The sequence below is a fragment of the Lactuca serriola genome, chromosome 7 (assembly GCF_051521515.1).
Source record: "Lactuca serriola cultivar US96UC23 chromosome 7, Lser_US96UC23_V15, whole genome shotgun sequence".
Taxonomy (NCBI): Eukaryota; Viridiplantae; Streptophyta; class Magnoliopsida; order Asterales; family Asteraceae; genus Lactuca; species Lactuca serriola.
This window is the reverse complement of record NC_136414.1, coordinates 70,753,959-70,780,839: the sequence shown is the minus strand read 5'-3', so window position 1 is coordinate 70,780,839 and position 26,881 is coordinate 70,753,959. Positions and strand designations below refer to the sequence as shown.

General features: G+C 35.1%; 1 protein-coding gene and 1 pseudogene across 1 annotated transcript; both read left to right on the top strand.

The window, feature by feature from the left end:
* Positions 1–323: 323 nt before the first annotated feature.
* LOC145064084 (protein MOR1-like) lies at positions 324–26,672 on the top strand. Its single transcript, XM_079011600.1, has 45 exons — positions 324–735; positions 873–978; positions 1,182–1,305; positions 1,515–1,594; positions 1,677–1,854; positions 1,929–1,993; positions 2,110–2,183; positions 2,285–2,370; positions 2,468–2,581; positions 6,075–6,194; positions 6,318–6,420; positions 6,524–6,660; positions 7,366–7,431; positions 7,523–7,663; positions 7,771–7,842; positions 7,946–8,050; positions 8,147–8,252; positions 8,330–8,442; positions 8,522–8,609; positions 8,699–8,799; positions 9,551–9,764; positions 9,841–9,920; positions 11,849–12,001; positions 12,097–12,172; positions 12,251–12,375; positions 12,470–12,580; positions 12,652–12,801; positions 18,295–18,369; positions 18,444–18,525; positions 21,527–21,633; positions 21,714–21,782; positions 21,862–21,936; positions 22,006–22,101; positions 22,190–22,291; positions 22,503–22,604; positions 22,695–22,877; positions 23,429–23,494; positions 23,567–23,689; positions 23,752–23,829; positions 24,181–24,339; positions 24,734–24,874; positions 25,245–25,342; positions 25,552–25,708; positions 25,782–25,875; positions 26,602–26,672. The coding sequence occupies exons 1-45, from the start codon at positions 576–578 to the stop codon at positions 26,604–26,606; spliced, it is 4,860 nt and encodes a 1,619-aa protein (XP_078867726.1). The 5' UTR covers positions 324–575; the 3' UTR covers positions 26,607–26,672.
* Positions 3,463–5,206, top strand: LOC145061834 (uncharacterized; annotated as a pseudogene).
* Positions 26,673–26,881: the final 209 nt, after the last annotated feature.

Here is a 26,881-nt window from a genome sequence, read left to right as displayed (position 1 = left end):
ATTTATGATTCAGAAGTACCACCAAATACTTCAACCTAAAAGTGTTTTACACAATTATCAAAATTTCAAGTGTTATTATACCCTAAATTTCTAACAATGCCAATACTCACCCCCGAAGTCAATGAAACTATATTTGTTTGAACTTGGGTAGGTAGAATACACCATGCCATTTTACTTGAGTTTTCCCATTATAAGGTTTGTAACTTTGTATCCGATCCTAATTCAGTTATATCGAACATTCCCAAGCCAAATGCGTATAAATCCGATCTGCATTTTTGTAAAACTGGTTTTGCCACTTTGGGTTTAAATCCGGATCGTAGGGTTATGTGTACCTCTAACGGTCTTACGTCACCCGACGCACACCAATTCGTAAAACTCAAAGTTCATCCCTTTCCCGACATTCCCCCCCAAATCTCCATGTTTCTTCGTTTTCAAATCGGGGGAGAAAGACAAGGACAAAAACGTTATTGTTCTTCTTCCCACACACTACAATTTACAGACTTCCATTTGATCGTCTTTTGTATATAGATACACGCATTTGTATACATATTTATACGTATATATAATTTGTTACAATGTCGGAAGAGGAGAAGTTGCTGAAAGATGCCAAGAAATTGCCATGGGAGGCTCGATTGTTACACAAGAACTGGAAGGTGCGTAACGATGCCAACATTGACCTTGCCGCCCTCTGCGACTCTATCACTGATCCTAAAGATAATCGCATCCGTGAATTGGGTTAGTCAGTTTCGCTTCTCATTATGTTTTTTTTCCCTTGATCATCGTAGATCCAAAGTTCGCTCTTTTTTAACCTCGATCATGTAATGCATATCAAATATTGCCTTTTTTGTTGATTCTTTATGGGGTTTGATCAGGACGTTACTTTAAGAAAACCATTGCTGATTCGAATGCTCCTGTACAAGATAAGGCGCTTGATGCCCTAATTGCTTACTTAAAAGCCGCGGATGCTGATGCTGGAAGGTTTAACCCATTTTGTTTCCTCTTTGATTTTGATAAGTTGTATTACCTACGTTAACAACACTCCATGCACGAGAAGCTGGATGTTTCTATACGACCAGTCTTCTGAAGTGTAAAATTTTCATAAATGTTTTTAAGATTTCATTCAATATGTTTAACTTCTTCCATTTCAAAGACACAAGAGTAGTTATAATTTGGTTTTGTAGGTATGCCAAGGAAGTTTGTGATGCAATTGTGGCAAAATGTCTTACTGGGAGGCCAAAAACAGTGGAGAAGGCACAAATGGTGTTTATGCTTTGGGTGGAATTGGAGGCTGTGGATGCATTCCTTGTAAGTTTGATGACAAATAGTTATTTTGAATTTGATGTTTATCTTATGAGGTAGGAATGTGGAATCTTGTTTTTTTCGGTTTATATGAGTTTGGCCCCTCTATTAAATCATCTCCAACACATAACACCATTTTTTGCACCAAAATTGACAAAAATAGTGTAATCTTAGGTAAATGTTGCTATTTTTGTTATTGGAATGTTTGTTGATAGGATGTTATGGAGAAAGCGATAAAAAACAAAGTTGCTAAAGCTGTTGTTCCTGCCATAGATGTGATGTTTCAAGCTTTAAGGTTTGCAACTGAGTTACGTTGTTAGTTTCTATTTGTTTATCAATTACAAAATTAAAATCTTGCTTGGCATTCCAAATACAAGTGAATTTGGTTCAAAAGTTGTGCCACCAAAGAGAATATTGAAGATGCTTCCGGAACTCTTTGATCATCAAGATCAAAATGTCCGTGCTTCATCTAAAGGGTTAACACTTGAGCTTTGTCGTTGGATTGGTAGAGACAATGTTAAATCCATACTGTTTGAGAAAATGCGGGATACAATGGTATGTTGATGAATGATTTACACATGTTTAATTCGTTTAAAAAACTCATATTTGTTTTTTCAAACTTTTTAAAGAAAAAAGAGTTGGAGGCTGAGCTTGTTAATGCTACGGGGGCTGCAAAGCCTACACGGAAAATAAGGTTTGTGACTCGTTTCTTAAGTTGCCTACACAAATTTATTGTGTTATTTAGTAATTAATATATTTTTTTTTATATTGACAATAATAACTATGAATATATTCTCTACTTGTTGCCAGATCTGAGCAAGACAAGGAATTAGAACAGGAAGTTGTAGGCTCTGGCCCAGCTGGTGAAGAATCTGCTGCCGAGAGTATGTGATGAATCTAATGAAACAAACAGCTATATTTATTGAATTGTTGGTTTGTTTTTAAAAAAATTATTTCTTTTTAACGAGTTGAAATTGTGTACCAGTTCCTGAGGAAATTGATGAGTATGAACTTGTTGACCCTGTTGATATCTTAACACCATTGGAGAAGTCAAAGTTTTGGAAAGATGTGGTAAGTGCTCCTTCTCCCTGCTTTATAAGAATTAGCATCCATGTCCATATTTTATTATTATTTTTAGATTAATTCTTTATTACTTTCTCTTTTCCAGAAATCTAGCAAATGGTTGGAGCGGAAAAATGCTGTTGAGGGATTGAATAAGCTTGCGTCGGCAAAGAGGATTGCTCCTGGAGATTTTATAGAAGTATGCCGTGCACTTAAGAAGGTATTATGAACAACAATCTTTTGATCCAATTGAATAAATTATTTAGGCTGCTTAATTTGTGAATCTTTATTACCAAGGACAAATCATTACAACCTGATATTTTAAGATTGGAGTTCTACAATGACTATTCCTTTCATATTGGAACAAAGAACCATCAATCCACTAAAATTAACACAAGAGAATGCCCTCTTTCTAGCTCCAAGTGCCATGCACCTCACGTACTCATTTTGAGTTTAGTTTGACATAACCGAAAGAGCTCCTGCCAGAAGTTGCTTAAAAAAATAACATACAATGGAGCGGGGAAAACCATGCAGACGGACTAATTCTTTGCAGAAAAGGGTAGCAACACTTTTGGCTGTAAAAGGATGAGATAAAGGAAGGAAGTGTGCATACTTGCTCAGCCAATCAATTACTACTAAAATTGTGTCAAACTTGTGCGAAGGAGGCAGTCCCACCATGAAATCAAATGAGATATCCTCCCATATACGCTCAGCAGCCCTGCTGGGGATAAGGTTTCGTATTTGTTTTGTTGGCAATAAGACATCGCTGAACAAAAGTTCGAACATCTTTACTTAATTGAGGCCTATATATAGTATTGAGAAGAAACCCGTTTTAGTGTTTTTAGAAACCCACCATGACCTCCTGTAGGTGTTGCATGGCAAAAGTGTACTTCGCGGTCTCCCATAATCAGGTATATATGACCAAACGCCCTTTATATAGGAGTTGTTGACCCGCGAGTGAATAACCAGGAACTGAAGAGGAATCTTTCACGAGCGCTGCTAAAATATTAATTACTGGTGTACGGGTCGTGGGTTAATCCCTTTTGAATGTCAGCTATATCCAAGCAATAAGGTATCACCAAATGGTCAGATTGAGTCAAAATGGCTCCCACTCCATCCGATGAAGCATCACATTCAACAGTAAACGGTGAAGAGAAATCAGGGAGCTGAAGTACTGGAGCCGAAACCAAGGCTTGCTTGAGTGCATTAATTAAAGGCAGTAAAAGCTTCATCGGTCCATATAAATCCGTCTTTCTTGGTGAGATTCGTAAAAGGGCGAGCGATAAGGCCATAATTACGAACAAAACGACAGAATGAAAACACTTGTGTTTGTTTGCCACGTAGGAATGAAATGGAGCATTCCTCATGGAATTGTTGGAATTTATGGGGTGAAATAGGGATTTATTGACAATCAAATCATTTGGATAGTTGAGGATCATGTAATCAGTTCTCTTCAAATTCTAGTTGCTCCATGTGTGCCTGTGAATCTGCAAATAATTTCGTAAGATAACCTTACAAAAAAAACACATAAACTGTTAGGCACAAGAAATTAAGCAAGCACAAGTTCTGTATGCGAGTTGCTCGAAATCTTAGGTATGTCAAAATGTGGAGTAGAATGTGTATTTATACTCACATTACTCGCTTCTACTCCAAAGGTTTCCACCCCTAGATCCCCAACTTTCTTCGTGCTCGGATCAAAATCGCCTTATACAAGTGTGCACTCTGTTCCACCTAACTTGTACTAGATCATAGAATGGACCCTCTAGCACTTGTGTTAATTCTTGAAACACCAAAATGATATGGCGACACCACAATCACCGATGGGAATTTGATTCCTTCTCTTGGGAAGATTTTCATTCCATTGGTAATGGGTGTTTTTTATTCCTTGATGGAATAAAATGATATATTATAATTACAAATCATTTTTATTTAAATAATTTAAAATAACAATAACAATTTATTTAAACTTACAATTTACCTGTCTATTAAATCATTTTCATTAGTTTTTAACTGATCTCGCATTAACAAGTTATTCTAAATTACATGATAGTCCTTATGGTTTCATGTTCTTTCGTTTTTCGTCCAGATCACAATGGATCGTCACGAGGATGAGTTTCATGGTGTGTAATCCTTCATCTACATCATTTTCAATTAGGAATCCCAAAATCAATTCGGCATTCCAATTCCTATAATCTATGATTGGTTAAACCAGCATTAGGAAGGGAACCTCGACGATTTAGTAAACAAACCAAAACTTCTGATCATTAGGTTGATGTTGGCAGGCCAAAAAAGCAAACACTTGTGCTCTTCATTCACAAAAAGACGAGTTTTTAAAACGATTGAAGATGAAAACGAAGCAACAACTCTATCATTAGAAAATATGATCCCGAAACCAAAAGAACAGTCCCAAACAAGTTCTTCCCCGATAGTTTTCAAGATGAAACACCACTGGCTATGACTTGCACACAAGGAATCCCGAATCCCAAGATTTACTAATCGCCAAAATTGACCTCGACTCCTTTTCGGAAAATGAAAAAAAATCCAAAAACTCAAATTCCGTAGATATAAACTTTCCATCTAGAACTGTCGTAGCCACCGCCACACCGCTTGTGAAAAAAATATTACAGCTAGTAACGGGGAAAAATTAGGGTCAAACTCAAACATTGTAGCTGAAGCTGAGAGTTCTATAAACGGTGCATAGAGTGAGATCCAATTGTGTGTATCCCCAGTTGAGTTAATGCAAGGGCAATACGAGAATTATAGCAATGAAGTCGAGTTGATGATGTACACTGCAAATACTGCTAAAAGCGATAACTATCCGATTCCAAGAGAAGGAAGGTTTTAGGTTGGTCGGAACCGCAACTATGTGAATTATAGCCGGTGGGGTCCGGTACAAAGGAGAAAAGGCACACACCACGAAACTCATCCTCGAGACAAGCCATGGTGATCTGGACGAAACACGAAAAAAACTGAAACCATAGGGACCATTCATCTAATTTAGAATAACTGGTTAAGTGATGATCTGTTAAAGACTAACGAACGTGACTTAATAGAAGGTAAGTTATAAGTTTAATGACATATTGCATAAAAAAAAACTTTAGTGACTAAATCGAGCCATAGACATAAGTTTATTGTACTATAATGACATTTTCCCTTTTAAGATTTCATGGTAATTAATGTTATTTTATCTTTTGTTTAGGTAAGCAATTTTTTTAAATGAGAAATAAACTTTTTTTTTTTTTTTTTTTACTATTTTAACACATGTTATGTATTTAAAATGAAATGAAATCTATTTATATGCGTACTTTTACCGATATAATCGTATGTAATGCCGTTCCATTAAGTTGTTCATCCTATTTTTTATGATTCTATTCCATCATACCAAACAACCCCTTTTTCAAGAGATTTTTTTGGGTATCAAAGCTAATCGAACAAACCGATCATTAGAATCAAGTCCGGTAAAAATTAAATGTATGTGATGGAAAGAAATAGGGGTACTTATCATGGAAGAAGAACTTAAAAATGCAACAATAGTTAATAAAAGGACGTGTGTTGGATTGACACTGCATATATACTAAATCTTCTAGTTTAGACTTTAGATGGAGAATATATAAATAAGCAGCAAAAACAATTCATGAAGCTTCTTCTTTGAAAAGAGATGACATTTCTGGTATATTACTTTACAAATAAGGAAATTTCTATTCTCTATGCAGCTTGTTATGGATGTAAATCTTGCTGTATCAGTAGAAGCAGTCCAGGCAATTGGGAATCTTGCATCGGGCTTAAGAACACATTTTTCTGCAAGTTCACGCTTCCTGTTGCCTATTTTACTCGTAAGTCTACATTGTATCATGTTTTTTGTAATGGTGCCTATCCCTTTTTATTACATTCAAGTAGTTTCCTTTTGCTATCACTTACTTTGACTTCAATTTTAGTTAACAAGTTGTGACTTATAGGAAAAACTAAAAGAGAAAAAGCCTACCATGGCCGAGGCACTCTCTCATACTCTCAAAGCAATGCACAAGGCTAAATGTTTGACTCTTGCTGATATTGTTGAAGGTAGGCTTTATTTATTTATTTTTAATTTGATTTTTTTTTTTTTTTTTTTTTTTTTTTTCATTTTGAAATTCTATTAGTGTCCTAATAAATGGCTTTACAACAGACGTTAAAACAGCTGTCAAAAATAAAGTTCCACATGTGCGTTCACTAACATTGAATTGGGTAGCAAATTGTGTTGAAACGAGCAACAAGGCTACTATTCTGAAAGTGCACAAGGACTATGTTCCAATTTGCATGGAGGTTAGTCAAATAGGTGGACTTTTGATATAGGTTTTCCACCATTTTATTTGTCTTTAGTTTTTACAGTTAATGCCATCACATAGTAACCAAGTTTCAGGTTTTATCTACCTAGATACTGTAAACTGTTAAGAGATTTTAGCACTCAAGTTTCATTTTTGATCTATTCGTGTCAAAAAGGTAAAAGGCAACTTGTTTACCAGTTTGACCGTATTTGACTAATACCCAACTTTCAGTTTTGTTCCACCTAGCAAGCTCAACTCTTTTATGAACTTTAACCAGTAAATCAATAAAACTAGAAATTGTTACGTGTTACCTTTTTGTATAATTTTACATAATTCTATAAATCAATAAAAGGAACTTCGGTTTATTTACATTCAATTAATAAATCTTTATAGAGTTTCTTTCTTTGTGAGTTTTGAAGTGTTTATTTACACCACCTAAAAAAATTTAAGACTTGAAATAGGAATACAGCAATACGCTAATGAAACTTTGTTGATATGATATATTATCTTGACAATTACGTAAAATAACAAAAGATAATTAATTGACTAATACAAACAAAAATTAAAACACGTTATTATTGTATATAAAAAATGTTGTAACATAAGTTATGCTGTTATTACATAGTGGGGTGACATCCTTTTATGTTTTTCAACCACTTTATTTGCTTTTAGTTATTCAGACAGAACTTATTTGGGTTTGTAGTGTCTGAACGATGGAACACCTGAAGTGAGGGATGCTGCATTTTCAGTTTTGGCATCAATAGGAAAGGTACTTATACCATCATCATCATACTGACAAGCTAGTAATATTGTGGGGGTAAAACTGTAAATAATATCACTTGCTTGTTTCCTCTTTTTAGATGGTTGGAATGAGGCCTTTGGAGAAGTCATTGGAAAAACTTGATGATATCAGACGAAAGAAGCTCTCAGAAATGATTGGTATTTCTGGATCTGGTGCTTCAACTGTAGGACCCTCAGGTGGAACTGTATCATCTGCCCAGGTGTGTTTTATTTTTTCATCACTTCAATCTTTATTTATTGTTAATATTGTTTAATAATATGTTCAAGTAACACTTATTTAAGAGTAATGTGATATATATACTTGCAGGCTTCTGATGGAACTGTTGTTAAAAAGTCAGCTGCAAGCATGCTTAGTGGGAAAAATCCTGCTCCTGCTGCTGTGAGTTTCACCTATAATCCATCATACTTATTATTTATTTTTATCTTTTTATTCTTTGAAAATCTTTACTTCCCAATTTATAATTTTCTCTACCACTTTCAAGCCTACCGGTAAGAAGGTGGCTTCGGGAAAAACAGGTGCTAGCAAGAAAGCAGATGGACCAAGTCAAAGTCAAACCAAAACATCTGGTCAACCTGAAGATGTTGAGGTGAGTTAGTTACTTACACAAACACAAACACACACACACACACAAACACAAGATCTTTGACTTAGTCAAATACCATGTTGGGCTTGTTAATTGCAGCCAGGTGAAATGAGTCTTGAAGAGATTGAAACTAGATTAGAATCTCTGATTCAAGCACAAACTATTGCTGATTTGAAAAGCAATGCATGGCAAAAACGATCTGAAGGTTTCTTGTTTTACTCATTTTCATAAATTAAATATGAAAAAATGTAACATTCTGATTTATGATGTTCTTTTTTGCAGCACTTAATTCATTCAAACAAGAAGTTGAAGCACTCCAGCAACTTGACAAGTCAGTTGAGATTTTAATCCGTCTACTCTGTGTTGTTCCTGGTTGGAGTGATAAACACATAAAGGTACTTGAAGTTTTGATGAAAAAACATGATTAATATATTATGGAGTTTATGATATGTTGTTTTGGATTGGAAATTGCAGGTCCAGCAACTGGTGATTGAAGTTGTCAACCATATAGCTTCTACTGCATCAAAGTTCTCAAAAAAGTGTGTTGTACTTTGCATAGGAGGTAAAAAGATCACTTATGTGAACTTTTACTGATAACAGTTATTTGCAAATATATACAAATCATGCTATAGCTTTGCCACATGTCTACAGGGCTTTATGAAAGATTGGCCGATATTAAGACACGCACTCAAGCTATGAAATGTCTAACAACTTTCTCTGAGGCGGTGGGCCCAGGTTTTATTTTTGAAAGGGTAAGTGTATCGAATTGTGCTAATTTATGCGTCGGAGTTTTTTTTTTTTTTTTTTTTTTGACTTAATGAGCTTAAGGGTTTAAGCATGTAATTCTTTTTGACTTAATGTGGACAAAATGACTTAATGTGCGGCTTAATTTATTAAGACACTAACCTTTACCTATTTGCCGTTATTCTTGTTTCCACCTCACAACTGTTATTAATTTTACCAACTTGATGAGAAAATGTTAAACATCATAATTGTTACTAACTTACTAATTTATATAATACAATTTGATTAATGTTTAATAAGAATAATACAATTGACATAATTGAAAAACATAAACTATTTATCCAATGATAGATCAATTTATGTTTCGTTTAAAATAGAACGAATTAAAACAGTTCTTAATTATTATGTTCGGCTTAAAAAATTCTATAATATTATGATTTTCTTTATCATGTTCAATTGAAGTTACTAATCATATTATGATTTGTATCATAATTTATAGAAACTAAACTTTGATTTGTAACAATTTTTAGATACACAATCATTTGTTTTTTACCATCAGTTATACATAGAAGGGTAAAATAGTCTTACTAGATTCAGACAGTTCATTCAGTCCAAAAAAGGAACAATCTTTATGTGTACAACACTATAAATACAGACATCATTACCTATTCTACCACTTCACCCATATATGATTTAATAAAAAAAGAACGAGCCCTTTAGTTTAACTAACAATGAAGTTATATTCCATATTCTTTGTAGATGTTCAAGATAATGAAAGAGCAGAAGAACCCTAAGATTAGTGAGGGCCTGTTGTTGTGGATGGTTTCTGCAGTTGAAGACTTTGGTGTCGCACATCTTAAATTGAAGGATGTAATTGATTTTTGCAAAAATATTGGCTTACAATCAAGTGCATCTGCTACTAGAAATGCTACCATTAAACTTATTGGTGCATTACACAAATTTGTTGGTCCTGGTATGTGTTCTTACTTATTTTTCTGTCATATTTTTTTATTACACAATTACAGTCACTGATGCATACTTGTCTGCAGATATTAAAGCATTCTTTTCAGATGTCAAGCCTTCCCTCCTTACTGCAGTTGAGGCAGAGTGTCAAAAAAATCCATTTGAGGTTTGTCCGTGTTTTTTTATTGTTTTTGGCTATTTGGGTTCTTAGGCTATGTTTGGCACGCCACAACTAGTTTATAAGCTAGCTTATTTTTCGATTTTCTTTAGGTTGTCATGCTTGGCAAACAAAAATGTAAATTATATCCTAGCTTTTTAAAAAGCTACACAGAATGGCGTTTCAACGAGCTTATTGAGCTTTTTCAAAATTCTCCCAAATATATCATTTATTAATTATAAAAAAACTCTATCTTATGTATGCTCTTTTATGTCATTTTACATATTTTAGCTAGCTTATCAGCTAGTTTTAGCAAATGTTTTTTTATCAGCAGCCAACTTTTCGTCTATCAGCTAGTCTACCAAACATAGTTTTAATGACTTAAATAGGTAACAAACTATCTGAGATTTTCTCATTCGACCATCTAAGTTCTAATTGTGTTCAGTTATAGATCACTAAGCATAAAAAGAAAATCAATATTTGCAACCTAACTATTGTCTTTTAGTGTATCCCACGTTGGCGTCCTATAGTTGTCTATATACTTTGGGAGTCTCCACTCTCTTTTATGCCAACATAACATTTTTTTAAATGACATAATTACAACAAAATATTTGAGAAGTGTACATTTAGTCATCAGATTTTTAATTGGTTCTAATAAAGCCCTAAACATCAAGTTTTGTTACAATGTTGGCAATCCGACCTCATGTAACCAGTATGCATGCCAGCTTGGCTTGTACGTGGCAAATTAGTTTTTAACTACTCCCTCCATCCCAAAATTATTGTCCACAGACAAAAAACACATAGATTAAGAAAAACAATCATTAGTTTTGTCTTTTTGAGTAAAATGACCCTCTTGCCCTTTTCTAAAACCAATGAGAAATGTGCGTTTGTAATTATTCAAGTTTACTTTATTAAATGTTAGGGATAATATGGTAAAAGTGTATATCTACTTTTGGTAGTGGACAATAATTTTGGGACAAACTAAAATAGTAAGGTGGACAATAATTTTGGGACGGAGGGAGTATATTTTCTATTTCATCTTAGTTTGTTTGGAAAGTCATCCAAGAAAATAAATCAAACCCCAGTAAATAAACATATTGTGTCCATTCAACAAAAAATAAACACCTCGTTTTTTTTTTTTTTTTTATCTTTGGGTTTGATTTTTCTTATATAATTTCTTCCAAACAAACAAAGATGAAATTGTTGAATACACTCCATTCAGGTAAAAATCATTTCCAGAAATAAGTCCAACTTAAATTGTGTTAAGTTACTATAAAATACTCCCTCCGTCCCAAATTGATAGTCCACTTTTTAGTTTTGAAGTCTTTTTTCTTCAACTTTGACCTTAACTATTTTTATTTGTGTTGTATATTACTTGATAAAACTTATAACAATGAAAAAATATTTAAAATACAATCCATTCATATATTTTGCATCAAGTATTATCTATCAAACACATAAATATTTAAGGTCAAAATTTAAGAAAAAAAGACTTTAAAAGTCAAAAGTAGACTATTAATTTGGGACGGAGGTAGTAAAAGATAGATAAAATATAAAATAGAAATAGAAACTAGTTTGCCACGTAGGAGCCACACTGGATGCCACATTGGCATGGATACCGGTTACAAACTTCTATATAAGGTCCGGTTGCCAACATTGTAACAAAGTTTGATGTTTAAGTGTCTATTAGACCCAATTAGAACTTTAATGAATTCATGAACAAATTTCAAATAGTATGTTGCCATTCTATGTCATTAAAAGTTATGCCACGTAGGCATAAAACCTGTTATACCTGCTACAACATGTTATGTCAACACTGAATTTTTATTTAATGTCTAGTGATCTATTTTTAATACAATTTGAACATACGTAACTCAATAAAAAAAATCTCAGATAGTTTGTGGTTATCTTTAACATTCAAGTACTTTTTCTTGCAGGGTGCAGGCACAAAACCAAAGAAGACTGTCAAGGCATCAGATGCTGCATCATCATCAGTGTCTGGTGGTGGTTTGGATGGTTTGCCACGTGAGGACATTAGTTCAAAGATACCACCAGCCTTTCTTAAAGAATTCGAGAGTTCTAATTGGAAAGTGAGAATTTTAATTTTATTGTTTTACTAATTAGTGAAGCATGAAAAATCCATACTTGAATCATTCTAAGATTATTGGTTATTAATTGAGTGAAGGTTCGTTTGCAATCTATTGAAGCAGTAAATAAAATCGTGGAAGAAGCCAACAAACGTATTCAGCCTAATGGAACTGGTAATATGGTAATGATTTGCATTGGTGGACCATGTTCCATGTTTTTTCACTATCTTGTGTCATCTTTTTTTTTAATAGTGGAATTGTTTGGGGCTCTTCGAGGTCGGCTATATGACAGCAACAAAAATATAACCATGGCTACTTTGACCTGTATAAGTGGTCTTGCATCTGCTATGGGACCCGCAGTTGATAAGTCAAGCAAGGTCCATTAAATATGCCTTCCAATATTCCATCTATATATACTCCATAGTTTCAAATTGCAACTCTAAAAGCAACCGATTTTTGATATTTTTTTAGGGAATTTTATCAGATGTTTTGAAATGTCTCAGTGACAACAAAAAGCAAATGAGAGAATGTACATTGGCAACTTTGGATTCTTGGGTTGCTGTTACTCACCTCGATAAAATGGTCAGTGTCCTGCATGTTTTATTTTTTCCTTATTTTATGTTATTACCTTTTGACTCTTGGTTTCTTTTTAGATACCATATATTGCTACTTGTTTGACTGATGCTAAACTTGGTGTCGAAGGACGGAAGGATCTTTTTGATTGGTTATGTAGAAAACTTACAGGATTAGCAGAGTTTCTTGATGCCATTAGTTTGCTGAGACCAGTTGCTATTGCTATGACGGTATTTAATTATTTTTTTAAGAAAGGGTTAGTATCATAAATGGGTTACAAGCTATTTTTTTTTCTTACTAATAATCTGGTATGAATTGTGTATGTATTGTATATTCTCAATGATAATTACACGAGTATATATATGCCTCTAAGTTACACATTCAGCCCTCTAACTATATACTTATAATTAATATCGCCTAGTCTAATATTCCCCCTCAAGCTAAGGGCGGTCTCCGACTCTTAGCTTGGACTTCATAAACAAGAATCTCTCAACGGCTAGAGGCTTTGTAAAAACATCTGCTATCTGATCTTGTGTTGAGATGAATTGAACAGACAATCTCCCTTGACCAACCTTCTCCCTGGCAAAGTGAAAATCAAGTTCTACATGTTTTGTTCGGGCATGAGGACCGCAAGACAACCATGTCAGTTCAGCAACTGTATCAGCCAGGGCTTTGTACTCAGACTCAATGGAGGACCGCGAGACAACCTTTTGTTTCCGTGCGGACCACGAAACTAAATTATAGCCAAGATAGATAGCAAATCCTCCAGTGGATCGATGGTCATCCGTGCAACCAGCCCAATCAACATCGGAGAAGGCACTAAATGAATTAAAAGCAACATCGGTGTAGGCGTGTAGGACGGCATCAGACTGATGTGAGAACCGAAGGCCATGATCAGCAGTGCCATTAAGGTAACGCAAAATGTGTTTCACTGCTTTCCAGTGATTTTTAGTACGAGCATGAGCATGCATAAACTGGCACACTTTATTAACTACATAAGTAATGTCGGGTCTTGAGAGGGTGACAACTATAAGGCGCCCACTAGCTGACGATATTGTATCGGATCGTGAAAGGAAGGGCTATCATCTAGGGCTAGGTTTGCCATGGTGGTAATTGGAGATGGAACCGATTTGGGTAGAGAAATTGGCACGTTCTACTAGATCCAGAATATACTTGCATTGTGAGAAAAGTAGACCGCAGCCATGTCGCTGAACTTCAATACCTAAGAAATAGGTTAGTGGACCCATGTCTTGAACCGCAAAGGACTTGTCGAGACTGTGGACAAAGTGATCAATGGCACCAGAATTGTTCCCTGTTATGATGGTGTCATCAACATAAACTAACATGTATAAAAGAATATCGTTAGTGCAATAAATAAACAATGGGAGATCAGTTTTCGATCCGCAAAAGCCCAAGGTGAGTAGGGCGGATGAAAGTCGTTGAAACCAAGACCGTGACGCCTGCTTGAGTCCGTATAGGGACTTGTGAAGAAGACAAACATGATCTGGTTGGTTTCTGTGGATCGATAAAACTAGGTGGTTTCTCTAAGTAAACCATCTCTTTTAAAGTCACCGTGAAGAAAAGCGTTTTGAATATCTAACTGTCGGAGAGACCACTTTTGTGTGACAACAAGAGATAAAGCAACACGGATTGTGGTACATTTAACTACCGGGCTAAATGTCTCGGTGTAGTCGATATCGGATTGTTGATTGAAACCTTTTGTTACGAGACGAGCTTTGTAGCATGTAATAGCCACTGTCTGATCACGTTTCACTTTGTACACTCATTTACAGTCGACTACATTGGACCCAAACATAGGAGGAACCAAGGTCCATGTACCATTTCTTAATAGAGCCGAGTATTCCTCAGCCATAGCTTGATGCCAATGAGGATGCTTGTTAGCAACGGAAAAGGAGGTAGGTTCAGGAACGGAGGAAGTAGTAGTTGTGTGAAATGATTCATGTGAGAAAGGTTTGGTTTGTTTGGGTTGTTGTCGTAAATGAGCAGGGCGAGGTCGATGGGTGGTGGATGTTGGTGGGTCGAACGGCGGCGGTTGTAGAGTTGGCGGGGCGGTAGCGGAAGTGGCTCGTTGGAATGACTCAAAGGCGGAAGAGTGAGGTTGGTCAGTAGTGTTCGAAGAGGAATGTTGACGATGATACATATGAATGGGGGTTTGGGTTCGGATGGAATATCCGAGGACGGAGATGTGGTATGTTGTGGCAGATCATTTGAGTTATTTGGTGGGTCAGACGCCGGCAGTTGTGGGGTCGGCAGGATGGTAGCGGAAGTGGCTCATTGGAATGACTCAAAGGAGGAAGAGTGGGGTTGGTCAGTAGTGTTTAAAGAGGAATGTTGACGATTACGTATGAATGGGGGGTTCGGGTTCAGGTTTGGATGGAATATCTGAGGGGGGGAGATGTGGTATGTTGTGGCAGATCATTAGAGTTATTTGGAGTTAGAGAGGAAGGTGGGATTTGGGAAGGTTCAGGGTAAGAGGATACATATAGGTTGATGGAAACGGGTGTTGGAGGAGGAGGAGGAGGAGTAGAGTGGAACGGAAAAACATGTTCATTGAAGCGAACATGTTGAGCTATGTAGATGCGATCAGAGAAAGGATCAAGACACCGACAACCGTGGTGGGAGGTGCTATTACCTAAAAAGACACAAGGAGTATATTAGAAGTCCATTTTGTGAGAATTGTAAGGACGAAGATGGGGATAAAATTGACATCCAAAAACACGAAGGAAGGAGAAGTCAGGTTTGCGTTTGAAGAGAAGTTCAAAAGGGGAGATACCGGTTGTGGTTCGGGAAGGCATTCGATTTATGAGGTAGATAACGGTTTCAAATGCGAGGTTCCAAAAACGTTTAGGGACATTGGATTGGGCTAGTAAGGTGAGACCAATTTCGAGGACGTGACGATGGCGTCTCTAAACTATCCCGTTTTGTTCACTTGTGTGAGGACAGGAGAGACTGTGAATGATGCAAAGACAGGAGAAAAAAGAGGAGAGATTGTGAAACTCGCCTCCCTAGTTAGTTTGAACATGTCTTAGCTTAGTGTTGAATTAACGTTCAACAGTTATCAAAAATTGTTTAAAGGGGGCATAAACATTATATTTTCGTTTTAATAAAAAAAGCCATGTGAAAATGAGTACAGTGATCAACACAAAGTAAGAAATAATTGTGACCATCAGAAGAGGTAACAGGAGCAGGACCCCACACATCATAAAAAAATAAGTCCAAAACATGAGAACTTTTATTATTTGATGGGAAGTAAATGAAAGTTTGAAGATTTTCCAATAAAACAGGAATTACATGGACAACTTGAACTATTATTCGAAACGAATAAATTAAACTTAGATAGCATAAATCGAAGAAGATGAGGATGAGGATGCCCTAATCTTTGATGCCAAATGCTGGAGGAAGCTCGGACAAAAGAAAAAACAACTTTAAACAGCGACTGAAAGGTAGGAAGACGAAGGGTATAGAGACCACTGTTACTTGGTCCCGTGAGGAGGTAGTTTGTGTGTCCTCGTCCTTCACATCAAAAAAGGAAGACTGAAACTAAAAAAAAAACATTATTATTGAGACAAAATTGTTGAACACAAAGGTGTTTTTTGATATCAGGAACATCAAAAATTTTGTTTAGAGAAAAGGTTTTGTGAGGAGAATAAACACGTTTTGATCCAATGTGCAGAATGGGTAAGCCCTTACCGTTGCTGACATGAAGGTTGTCTTCTCCGTAGTATGGCTCAGTAGTATCGAATCCGTTAAGATCTGGTGCAACGTGACTGTTGGAACCTGTGTCTACATGTGTCTGGGAACCATGATGTGGAAGCTTAGACTGATAATCTGCATAAATGGCAGATGGTTGCTTCATCCGAATAGTGGAAGGGTCTTGGTTGGGTCATTGAGATGGGAACATGTGCAATGGCGCACCTATTGCAAGTTTCATACACCATGTTTTGATTTGAGGCCCTACGATTTCCATCACCTTGAGATCGATATCGATTACTGTTGTAGTTGCCTCCACGTCCTCCACGACCCCGATTGTTGTAGTTACCTCGACTAAGATTTGAATTGTTGTTACTTGTTCGGTTGGGGTTGGAATAGAGAGCCTGTGGTGTGTTTGGTTAAATGTTGAGCCTAATTGAGCCATCAACTGTTGAAGAGACTATACAATGTCCGGAGAAATCGAAGACAAACGGTTCGATGTGGTAGCTGTAAAGGCCTGAACAAGTGGTGGACATGGAGTATTCTTTCGGAGTAAGTAATCATGATCAGCTAGCAGTCCATCAAATCTGAAAAGGCGATAGGTTTCTCCACGCCAAGTAAGGTGGACTTAAGGCTAGAGTATTCTTCTTGCAACCCTGAAATCACGAGCATCACCAGATCTTGTTCATCTATTGGTTTACCGATGTTTTCTAATGCAACAGAGTACTCCTGCGCGCTCTGGTAAGGTAGGCGGTAGAGGTCTCATCACCTTTCATATCGATTTTAAGAAGCTGTATCTTGTGAGTATATTCTCTGGAGGATGTATGTGGGGCATATGCTCGTTCCAAAGAAAGCCAGAGATCACGAGAAGTTGTACCTTGTACATGTTAAAAGGCAGCCTTAGAAATCGTGGACATGAGTAATATTTTGACGTGGGCATCATTTGATAGCTAGATCAAGTAACTAAGGTTAGGAATGGCTGCAACATTTTTTTCTGCTGATGGTATTGTGGTAGTGGACTGAGGAATTGTGCCATCGATATAGCCGAATAAGCTACTGGTGAGGAAAAAAGGTTGAATCATGGCTTTCCAGTGGCCATAGTTTGTAGGAGATAGAGTAAATCCAAATTTGTGAGAGTTGTGTGTTGTTTTATCTTTAGAAGAAAAAAGTGTGAGAGTCATTGTAGAGGTAGCAGAAGGTGACGCTGATCAGGAGGCTGAAGAGGGCGTGAACAGTACCTTCGTGAACAGTATCTTTGTGAACAGTTATTCTGATGGCAGAGGGCGGCGGCAGATTTTAGGATTTTGTGAGGTATTCGGCTGGCTCTGATACTGATATGCGTAGTGTATGTATTGTATATTCTGAATGATAATTACATAAGTATATATAAGCCTCTAAGCTACACATTTAGCCCTCTAACTATATACTTATAATTAACATCGCCTAGTCTAATACTTACAAACTATTGTTGTTGTTTTGAGTGTAAGTTGTATTTTTGGTCCCTATGTAATACTCATGTTTAATATATCATCCCAAAAAAATTTCTCTTGTGAGCTTATTGAAGTTTTTGTAATGATTTTGGCCACTGCTCAAAGTAAAATGTCTATATTTTTGGGACCAAAATTGCAAAAACTAGCTATAATCGAGGACCAAAAGTAGTTAATTTAAATGGAACAAGGACCAAAAAACGTTACAAGAACCTCAAATAATGACGAAAATTGCAAAAATCAGTTGTACCCAGGGACCAAAAATATAATTTAATCTTGTTTTTGAAAAGTAGTATGAGAAGGTAAGCAACTGAATTTTTTTTAGAAATACCATTAAAATAAGGGTATTTTGTGAGCATAGTTGCTTACCTTCTGAAAGTACCTTTTCAAGCCATGGTATTTTTGAACATATAAAATAGTTAGTGACCCATTTATGACATTTAAATCATTTAGAAATATTATATTCATTTGTTAATATGAAATTTTCACTCAAGACATCATTGAGTAATCTATGTTTGTCATCAGGACAAGTCCGTGGATGTTCGTAAAGCAGCAGAAACATTTTTTGGAGAACTAGTGAGAGTTTGTGGAGCGGAAATGGTATGTAGTCTTCATGTTTTGATCTTTTTGTTAATTATTTTATTTTTCAATAACCAATTTTTTATCCACTTTAGGTCATGAAAAATGTACAAGATATCCAAGGACCTGCTTTGACAATTGTTCTTGAACGGTTGAAGTCATATGGTCCAATTCCAGGTATGACTTTGTATATGGTTTAAATGCAATGAATAGCACCATACTTCCATTGATTTGTTAATTATGGCATCCTACTTCCATTTTCCTTATTAAAGCTAAGGGTCTTTGTTTGAATGGATCAATTCGATCCCAAGTTGGATCGGTTTTCACAATTTGGCTCATTTTTTTACCAAATATAGTATATAGTTCAAAAGTCGAGACATTCCAAAAAGTATATAACTAGTTGAACATTAACAAGCTTGATTTGTCACAAAGTATTCAATCAATACAACAATTTCCATCATAACTCTAAAATTAAACAAATTGTAAAAGTATCCATCATATATTTATTATTGACTCTAATATAATTAAAAAACCAACTCCAACATATTAATAAATGGTTAAAGATATATATTAAATATAAAAAGTTCAAACAAATGAATAAGAAATTGTTATTCAGTTTTTCTCGAATATCCATTTCTCATTTTAGTAACCACAACAATCCAAAATAATAATTTGGTTTTGATTCAAACCAATCCAAAAATCCGAATATGCATACGATACAGTCCAATCCAAATCGCAGAATTGGACAATTTGGTTTTATCAAAATTGTGAACAACCCTAGCTACAACATTCTACGTTGAGAACCTTACCCAATTGTGTCAATGACATCCAAATACAAAACAATTTTTTACTGATATAAATAAGGTAAAGTTTTCAAATTATAATGTCATAATAAGTAGTTTTGAAAGTATAATGTTATAATTGGCCAGATCTTACAAAATACACTGCTTTAATAAGAAAAAAGTGTTATGACTCGGGATCTAGACCTCGTGACAGGACCAGTGCTAGTGCTTGAAAAAGCCGTGAACTCCCCTGTAACCTAGCCTCCTGTTTGTTTGCAGGAGACCAAACTAAGCTATTAACCTAATATTACTCTATTGATTGTTTTCAAATTCCAGCCTATCTTATTTCATGAATGACTACCCTTTAAATAGGGATAAACAAAAGACTCATCAGGAAACAAAGACTTTAAAATCGACTCAAATAATAAAAGATCTTAATTACCAAAATTAAAAACTGAAACAAGATAACTTCCTAGAATATAAAATACTTATTATCTATTAACTTGCAGGCTTATCAAGTATGATGCATAACATTACTCCCTTCCTTTGCATTGAGCTTGTCCGCAAGCTCAAAATCTGGGTACGCGTGGGTCAAAACAATACGATCATCCCAAGTAACATCTTCTTCATCCTCCAACATGATACCAAACAGTTTCGCACACTTATGGCCGATCGAGAACATCTCATCACAGTTAAAGCATAATCCTTTTGCTCGCCTTTCCGCCATCTCTGTAGCCGTAAGCCATTTCAAAGTTGGGTTCCGCACATCAGATTTCACTGTTCTGGCTTCACCACCTGCTGACTCTCGGTTTTTGCTTCCTGCCGAGGGTTGATTCCCAGTTAATAGAGGTGCTCCAAAACTCCTTGGTCGTCCCTCCTCCATGAGTTTGAACTCAATCTGTCTGGCTAGGTTCATAGCATAGTATAGTGTGGTGGGTCTAGCAAACTTTACTTCATAACGGATAGCATTAGTCAAACCTGCACAAAAATGCCAAACACTTTGCTCCGGAGTCACACCTTTCGTTCGCCCCAGCAGCAACTCAAAGCCTTCACAATAGTCCTCGGTCATACCTATTTGCCTTAATCGAGTTAACTCGCCTAACGGGTTCATGCTCATCGGGGGTCCAAATCTGATTTTGCACTCTTCTGAGAACTCGAACCAATTCAAGCGAGTCTTTATTCTTCGCAGGTTATGATACCACCCACTAGCTCGACCTTGTAGTGAAAAGGTGGCCTGTCTAACCCAAGCTTCAGCAGGGTCTGTTGTTCTTCAAAGAAGTCTTCACATCTTTGAAGCCACTCGACTGGATTACCCTTCCCATCATATGTAGGAAACTCCATCTTGGTGAATCTTGGTACTCTTCCCCCAAGGTATCCCGTATCTTCTGTCTCCTCCGAGTCTTTTGGTGCCCCCTAATCCTTTCTGTTTGACCCTTCTGGTTTTATGGATTCCCAATGGTGCTTGAAAGGTTGGGGTTCACCTGTCCGCCATTATTCAAAAGCCTTGCTTGATCCTCTTCCTGCTCCTTCCTGGATCAAACCCTTACCTCTTCTAGCCAAGCCTCCTTGGTACGAAAACTTACTGTTTGGATTGGCACCAAAGGTGGCGCCACGTCCTCTTCCACACACCTGTTCCGATGGGTCATCAAATCTATCAGACTCGAACATCTTGTCCACGCTCTCATCTTCTTCTTCTTGTCTGTTGGATTTGTTTTGGGTTAGGATTTGAAATCTCTCTTCCATCGCTGCTTGCTTGGTCTGCAAGGCTGTCATAGCCACTTTTAAATCATTGGTACTTGTCTTCAAATCATTGTTGCTTTGTGTTTGTTGGATCATGAACGCTTCCGAATTCTTCATCAACTCTTCGTGTTGTGTCGACATCACGAGCGGCTCTGATACCAAATTTGTTATGACCCGGGAGCTAGACCTCGTGATAGGACCAGTGCTAGTGCTTGAAAAATCCATGAACTCCCCTGTAACCTAGCCTCCTGTTTGCAGGAGACTAAACTAAGCTATTAACCTAATATTACTCTATTGATTGTTTTCAAATTCCAGCCTATTTTATTTCATGAATGACTACCCTTTAAATAGGGATAAACAAAAGACTCAAATCAGGAAACAAAGACTCTAAAATCGACTCAAATAATAAAAGATCCTAATTACCAAAATTAAAAATGGAAACAAAATAACCTCCTAGAATATATAATACTTATTATCTATTAACTTGCAGACTTATCAAGTATGATGCATAACAAAATGTTGAAATTATAATACTGTAATAAAGAAAATGAAAGTAGGAATACACAAATAAATTAAATCATGTTGCATTTAGTCGCCTTTTAGTTGTTACTTTCCTTTTTTGAGGTTGATGAGCTTATGTATTTATCTTCATTCAGAAATACATGATGCTACAAAAACAGGCTCAAGTTGGCAAGCAGTGAAAAAAAAGGTTGGAAAGTCTAATGGCCATGGATCAAAACATGGAAGCAAAGTTGTATCTTCGGTATGATACATCTTTTTTAACTTGCTCATTTTAATTTATAAAATAGATATCAGATTTATTGTTTCTACTCTGTATTGAAGAAAGTGGATTCAACAAAGGACTCAAAGCCAGAACCTCAAGCTTTGCTAAATGTCAAGGACTCTAATAAGGTACTATCCTCTAAGTTCCATAAATGTTATATGTTAATTGGAAAATAAATAAGAATCATACAATTTTATTTACTTGCAGGATAAACGGGAGAGAAGTGTGGCTCTTAGGTTTAAATTTGAAGAGTTGCGATTAGAGCATATTCAAGATCTTGAGGTTGCTATATATAATGACATTGTTTTGGTTGTATTTGAAATCTTAGAAAATTAATTAAATGCCTTACAGAATGATCTGATGAAGTACTTGAGGGAGGATTTGCACACACAGCTTTTGAGCACGGACTTCAAAAAACAAGTTGATGGGATTGAGATGCTTCAGAAGGTACGTTTTCTATTTAAATAATATTTGAGAAGTTTAATTTTTTGTTTAATTTCACTCACATTTGTATATATTTATATTCTATACACAGGAACTTCCTTCAATAACCAAGGAGATAATTGAAGTTTTAGATATACTATTAAAGTGGTTTGTTTTGCGAATCTGTGAATCCAACACGTCTTGTCTACTTAAGGTGAACTCCCTATCATTCCCTCGTTTTATGTAGAAAACTTTTAAGAATGACATTGGATCCTTTAATTAGTTAATAATAAAAATGCTAAGCCCTCCAACAAATTCAAAAGTTTACTCACACACCCCTTTGATTATTTTGATGAATAAACCTTTCCATAACAAGAGTTCGTATAAAAACTTATATATTTTTTTGAAACATGGTTATAATTAAGGTACTGGAATTCCTCCCAGAGCTATTTGACACATTGAGGAATGAGAACTACACCATGAATGAATCTGAAGCCTCCATTCTTCTTCCTTGTTTGATTGAAAAGGTTATTCTGAACCTATACATGCTTAAAACTTATATTATGGTGGATATTTGATGATATTAATATCAGCTCTATTCTTAATTTGTTATGCAGAGTGGTCATGAAAATGAGAAAGTGCTAGAAAAAATGCGGGAACTAATGAAGCAGATGATATATTGTTATTCTGCTTCTAAAACATTCCCATATATCATGGAAGGTTTGCGTTCTAGAAATAACAGAACAAGAACTGTGTGTGGTGACCTTGTTGGATTTTTGCTCGATAATCATTACGTTGAGGTAATGGAATCACAAAGTAATGGAATGGATCTTTACATTCCATTATCATGTTTGGTTGACTTGAAGGAATGAAATAGATCATTCAAAGATAATGTTTTTTTATGTACAATTTACAAAACTAAATGAAATAAAATTGATAAATAAAGAAAAGTAATATATACTCTTTGTATTTCAAACTAAAAAATATATATCACAATAAAAATTTGTTTACAAGAAAAAGGTAAATACCATGAAATCCTAGAATAAATTTATAATGTAAAAATAACAAAAAAAAAATAGTATATATTAAAGTTATAGTTTTTAATGAAAATATTACTTTTCTTGAAGATTATAAAAATACAACTAATATATAGCTATGCTATATCGTTCTATTTCATCAAGGAATGAAAATAAAAACAACCCTCCCATGGAATGTAAGCCGGAATCACATTACATTCCGATGTAGCAACCAAAGATGATTTTTCCATTCAGCCGTAATGCTTCATTCCATTCCTTATTCAATTACACCATACCAATACCACCTTAATGAACCTTTGATCATCATCTTGCAGATAACCAAACAACTAAAATCCCTCAATACGGCTCTAGATATCGTTACATATTGCTCTCCTGATGAGGTGTGAATTCAACTTCTTTACATTTTCTATAACTTTTGTAAATTTTTTATACTTTAAATTGTTGATTTGCAGGCTGTGGAAGGTATGAAAATTTTATGCCAAGAATTGGAAACCGCAACCAATGACCCCGAAGGCAATTTAATGGATGATTTAGCCAAAGATGCTGACAGAATTGTTTGTTGTTTAGCATATAAGGTAAATTTGATCTCATTTCTTGTTGAAAATGTGTGTTTTTAACATATGTTTTTTTTTGCCAGGTGGCAATCACTTTTGACTTCAGCTTGATGGGTGAATCTTCTAGGCCTTGTAAATATGTTCTTAACACACTCATGCAGGTGAAATGGTGTCATTTTCTTTACATTTCTTCTCTGATCCTTTTACGTTAAGTTTAAAGTAAATTACAGTTTTGGCCCTTGAGTATAGCTGATTTTTGCAATTTTGGTTGTAAAAAGATTTCTTTTGCAGTTTCAGTCCTCATTTGAGGTTCTTGTAATGTTGGTGGTCCTTGTTCTAAGTAAAATAAGTATTCTTGGTCCCTGAGCATAACTGATCATGGACTAAAAACGTCAATAAAAACTCAGATAAGGATCAAAATTGCAAAAATCAGCTATAACCCAGTGACCAAAAATATAATTTACTTTAAGTTTACGGGATTGTGTTTTTGTTTTTTTATATATATTTCGCAGATATTTCAAAATAAAAGACTTGCTCATGTGGTCAGCGAGAGAACACTTGAGAATCTGATTACGAAGCTTTTGCTTTGGCTTTTATATGAAAGGGTTCCAAGGATGGATAATGGTAGTCAACTTCTGAAAGCATTAAATGTTTTAGTGCTCAAGATATTGGTGAATTTTCATATGTGCCCCTACTGAACTCATGTACATATTTGCAAGTGTAAACTACATTTTTGATCCTTGAGTATAGTTGTTTTTTTAGTTTTCGTCCCAAAAGGATTTCTCTCTCAATTTTGGTTGTTATTTGAGGTTTTTGTAAACATATTTGATCCCGTTTCAAGTAAAATGACTATTTTTTGGACGAAAATTGTAAAAATTCATGGACCAAAGATAGTCATTTTACTTGGATCAGATGGTGACCAAAAAACATTATAAGGACCTCAAAAAAGGACCAAACTGCAAGAGAACTTTTTGGGACCAAAATTTTAAATATCGGCTATACATAGGGACCAAAAATGTAATTTACTCTACTTTCAACTGTGTATTGACTTTTTTGTAAATGCAGGATACTGCAGAGCGGACTTTGTCATTCGTGATACTCATTAGTCTCCTAAAACCACAAGGGGATCCCTCAAATGAGTCTTTTGCTACAAGAAGTATCAACTTCTCTGAGTTGGTAGTCAAATGCTTGATCAAACTTACAAACGTTAGTGTTCTTTTCCTTTAGAGTTAATTTCATTTTTGGTCTCTGAGTATGGCTACTTTTTTTAGTTTTGGTCCCTAAAAGTTAATACTTGCAATTGTGGTCCTTATTTGGGGTTCTTGTAACATTTTTGCTCCATGTTCAAAGTGAAATGACTACTTTTGGTCCAAAAAATATATTCATTTTACTTGAAATAGGGAACTAAAACGTTAGAAAAATCTCAAATAAGGAACAAAATTTGCATGGGAAAACTTTTTGGGACTAAATTTGATAAAATCAGTTGTATTCAGGGACCAAATATATAATTTACTCTTTTCGTTACTAGAAACATTGTAAATTATACACTTACCATCTTTTCTTCGCATTGATGAAGGCTCTTGAAAATACCATAGATGAGGTCAACATTGACCGCATTCTCCAAAGCATTCATGTATACTTGGAAGAACTCGGGGTGGAAGAAATCAGAAGGAGGTTTGTATTATCCTAAGGAAATATACAGAAAATAGCAACGTACTTTACTTTTTGTCAATAAGGAAATATACAGAATATAGACAATCTACTTTATTTCTTATAAGTATTATATATATTTATTATTGTACATTTTGTTACCCATGATAGAAATTTACTTAAATTAATAAAATATATTCCTTATTTTTGCTATTCTAACTATTTATTTATAGAGCGGGAACCGAGGAGAGGCCTTTCCGCATGGTGAAAACTCTTTTATATGAGCTTGTAAAGCTTCGTGGGCCCGCAATAAAAGATAATCTTTCTATGGTCCCAATAGATATGGAACCCCAACCTATAATACTTGCCTATATTGATCTTAATCTTCAGGTACTGTTTTTTAAAACAAGTAGCATCATTTTAAATCATCGTATTAATTCTATTTCTTATTAAAAATTGTTAGATCAGAATGTTGATACCAGCTGGTCAAGCACATTCGATGCCCAATAATCCAATTCCTACGGGTACCACGCATTCTGCAGAATGCCCAATTGAAGGTCAGTTGCTTTCCTTATTTTGTCTTGTTTTTTAGGTTGAAGGCATTAAATCACAACGTACTTTGATTTTTTCTTATTACAACATTCTACTTTGAAAAGAATACGCAATTGTCATATCTAAATGTAAAACAATTTTATTTGAAAATAGGATCCACTAATAAGAACGTATTTGACGGCAGATTGTTGTGATATAAGTGGTCCCTGAGTATAGCTGATTTTTTTTATTAGTTTTGGTCCCAAAAAATTCTCTTGCGGTTTTTGTCCTTATTAGAGGTTTATGTAATGTTTTTTTTGGTCCATGTTCGGCTGTTCCATGTACAATAAGTATGTTATGGGACCATAATAGAAAAAGTTAGCTATAATCAAGGATCAAATATAGTCATTTTACGTGGAATATGCACCAAAAAAACATTACAAGAACCTGAAATAAGGACCAAAGTTGCAGTAGAAATCTTTTTAGGACCAAATTTGCAAAAATCATGGAACAAGAGTCATTTTACTAGGAATAGTTACAAAAATGCTCAAGAACATCAAATAAGGACCAAAATTGCAAGAGAAAACTTTTTTCGGACTAAAATGGCAAATTTTGTAGACTAGAGCACCACAAAAGTAATTTAGTAAATAAGAAATGAAAGTAAGATGCTAAAATAAACAATTACAAAACATTTTTTAAGTTTTACTTTAGTGTTCATCCCCATGACAAGTTGAGGTTTAAATATTTTTCAGGTTGATATATTTTCTTAACTTGAAAATGAAATTAAGTGAAGCTTTGTTGACATGCATTTATAATCTCCAGGTAAATATCAGCTTCCCATATAACAACAATATGTAGGTTTCCTTTTTATCCTTTTTTTTTTTTTTTTTTTTTTTAATTATGCAGGACAAAATATATATATATATATATATATATATATATATATATATATATATATATATATATTAATTATGCAGGACAAAATAGAAACCTTTTGCTGCTTATTGGACTGAGATCAAGACTCATGTGATA

Excerpts from the sequence above, each read along its gene's own strand:
- LOC145064084 (XM_079011600.1), top strand. The coding sequence starts at position 576 with ATGTCGGAAGAGGAGAAGTTGCTGAAAGATGCCAAGAAATTGCCATGG. Across the intron at positions 6,421-6,523 it reads TCTTGCTGATATTGTTGAAG|ACGTTAAAACAGCTGTCAAA; the intron begins GTAGGCTTTATT and ends GCTTTACAACAG. Across the intron at positions 22,292-22,502 it reads ACACGTCTTGTCTACTTAAG|GTACTGGAATTCCTCCCAGA; the intron begins GTGAACTCCCTA and ends GTTATAATTAAG.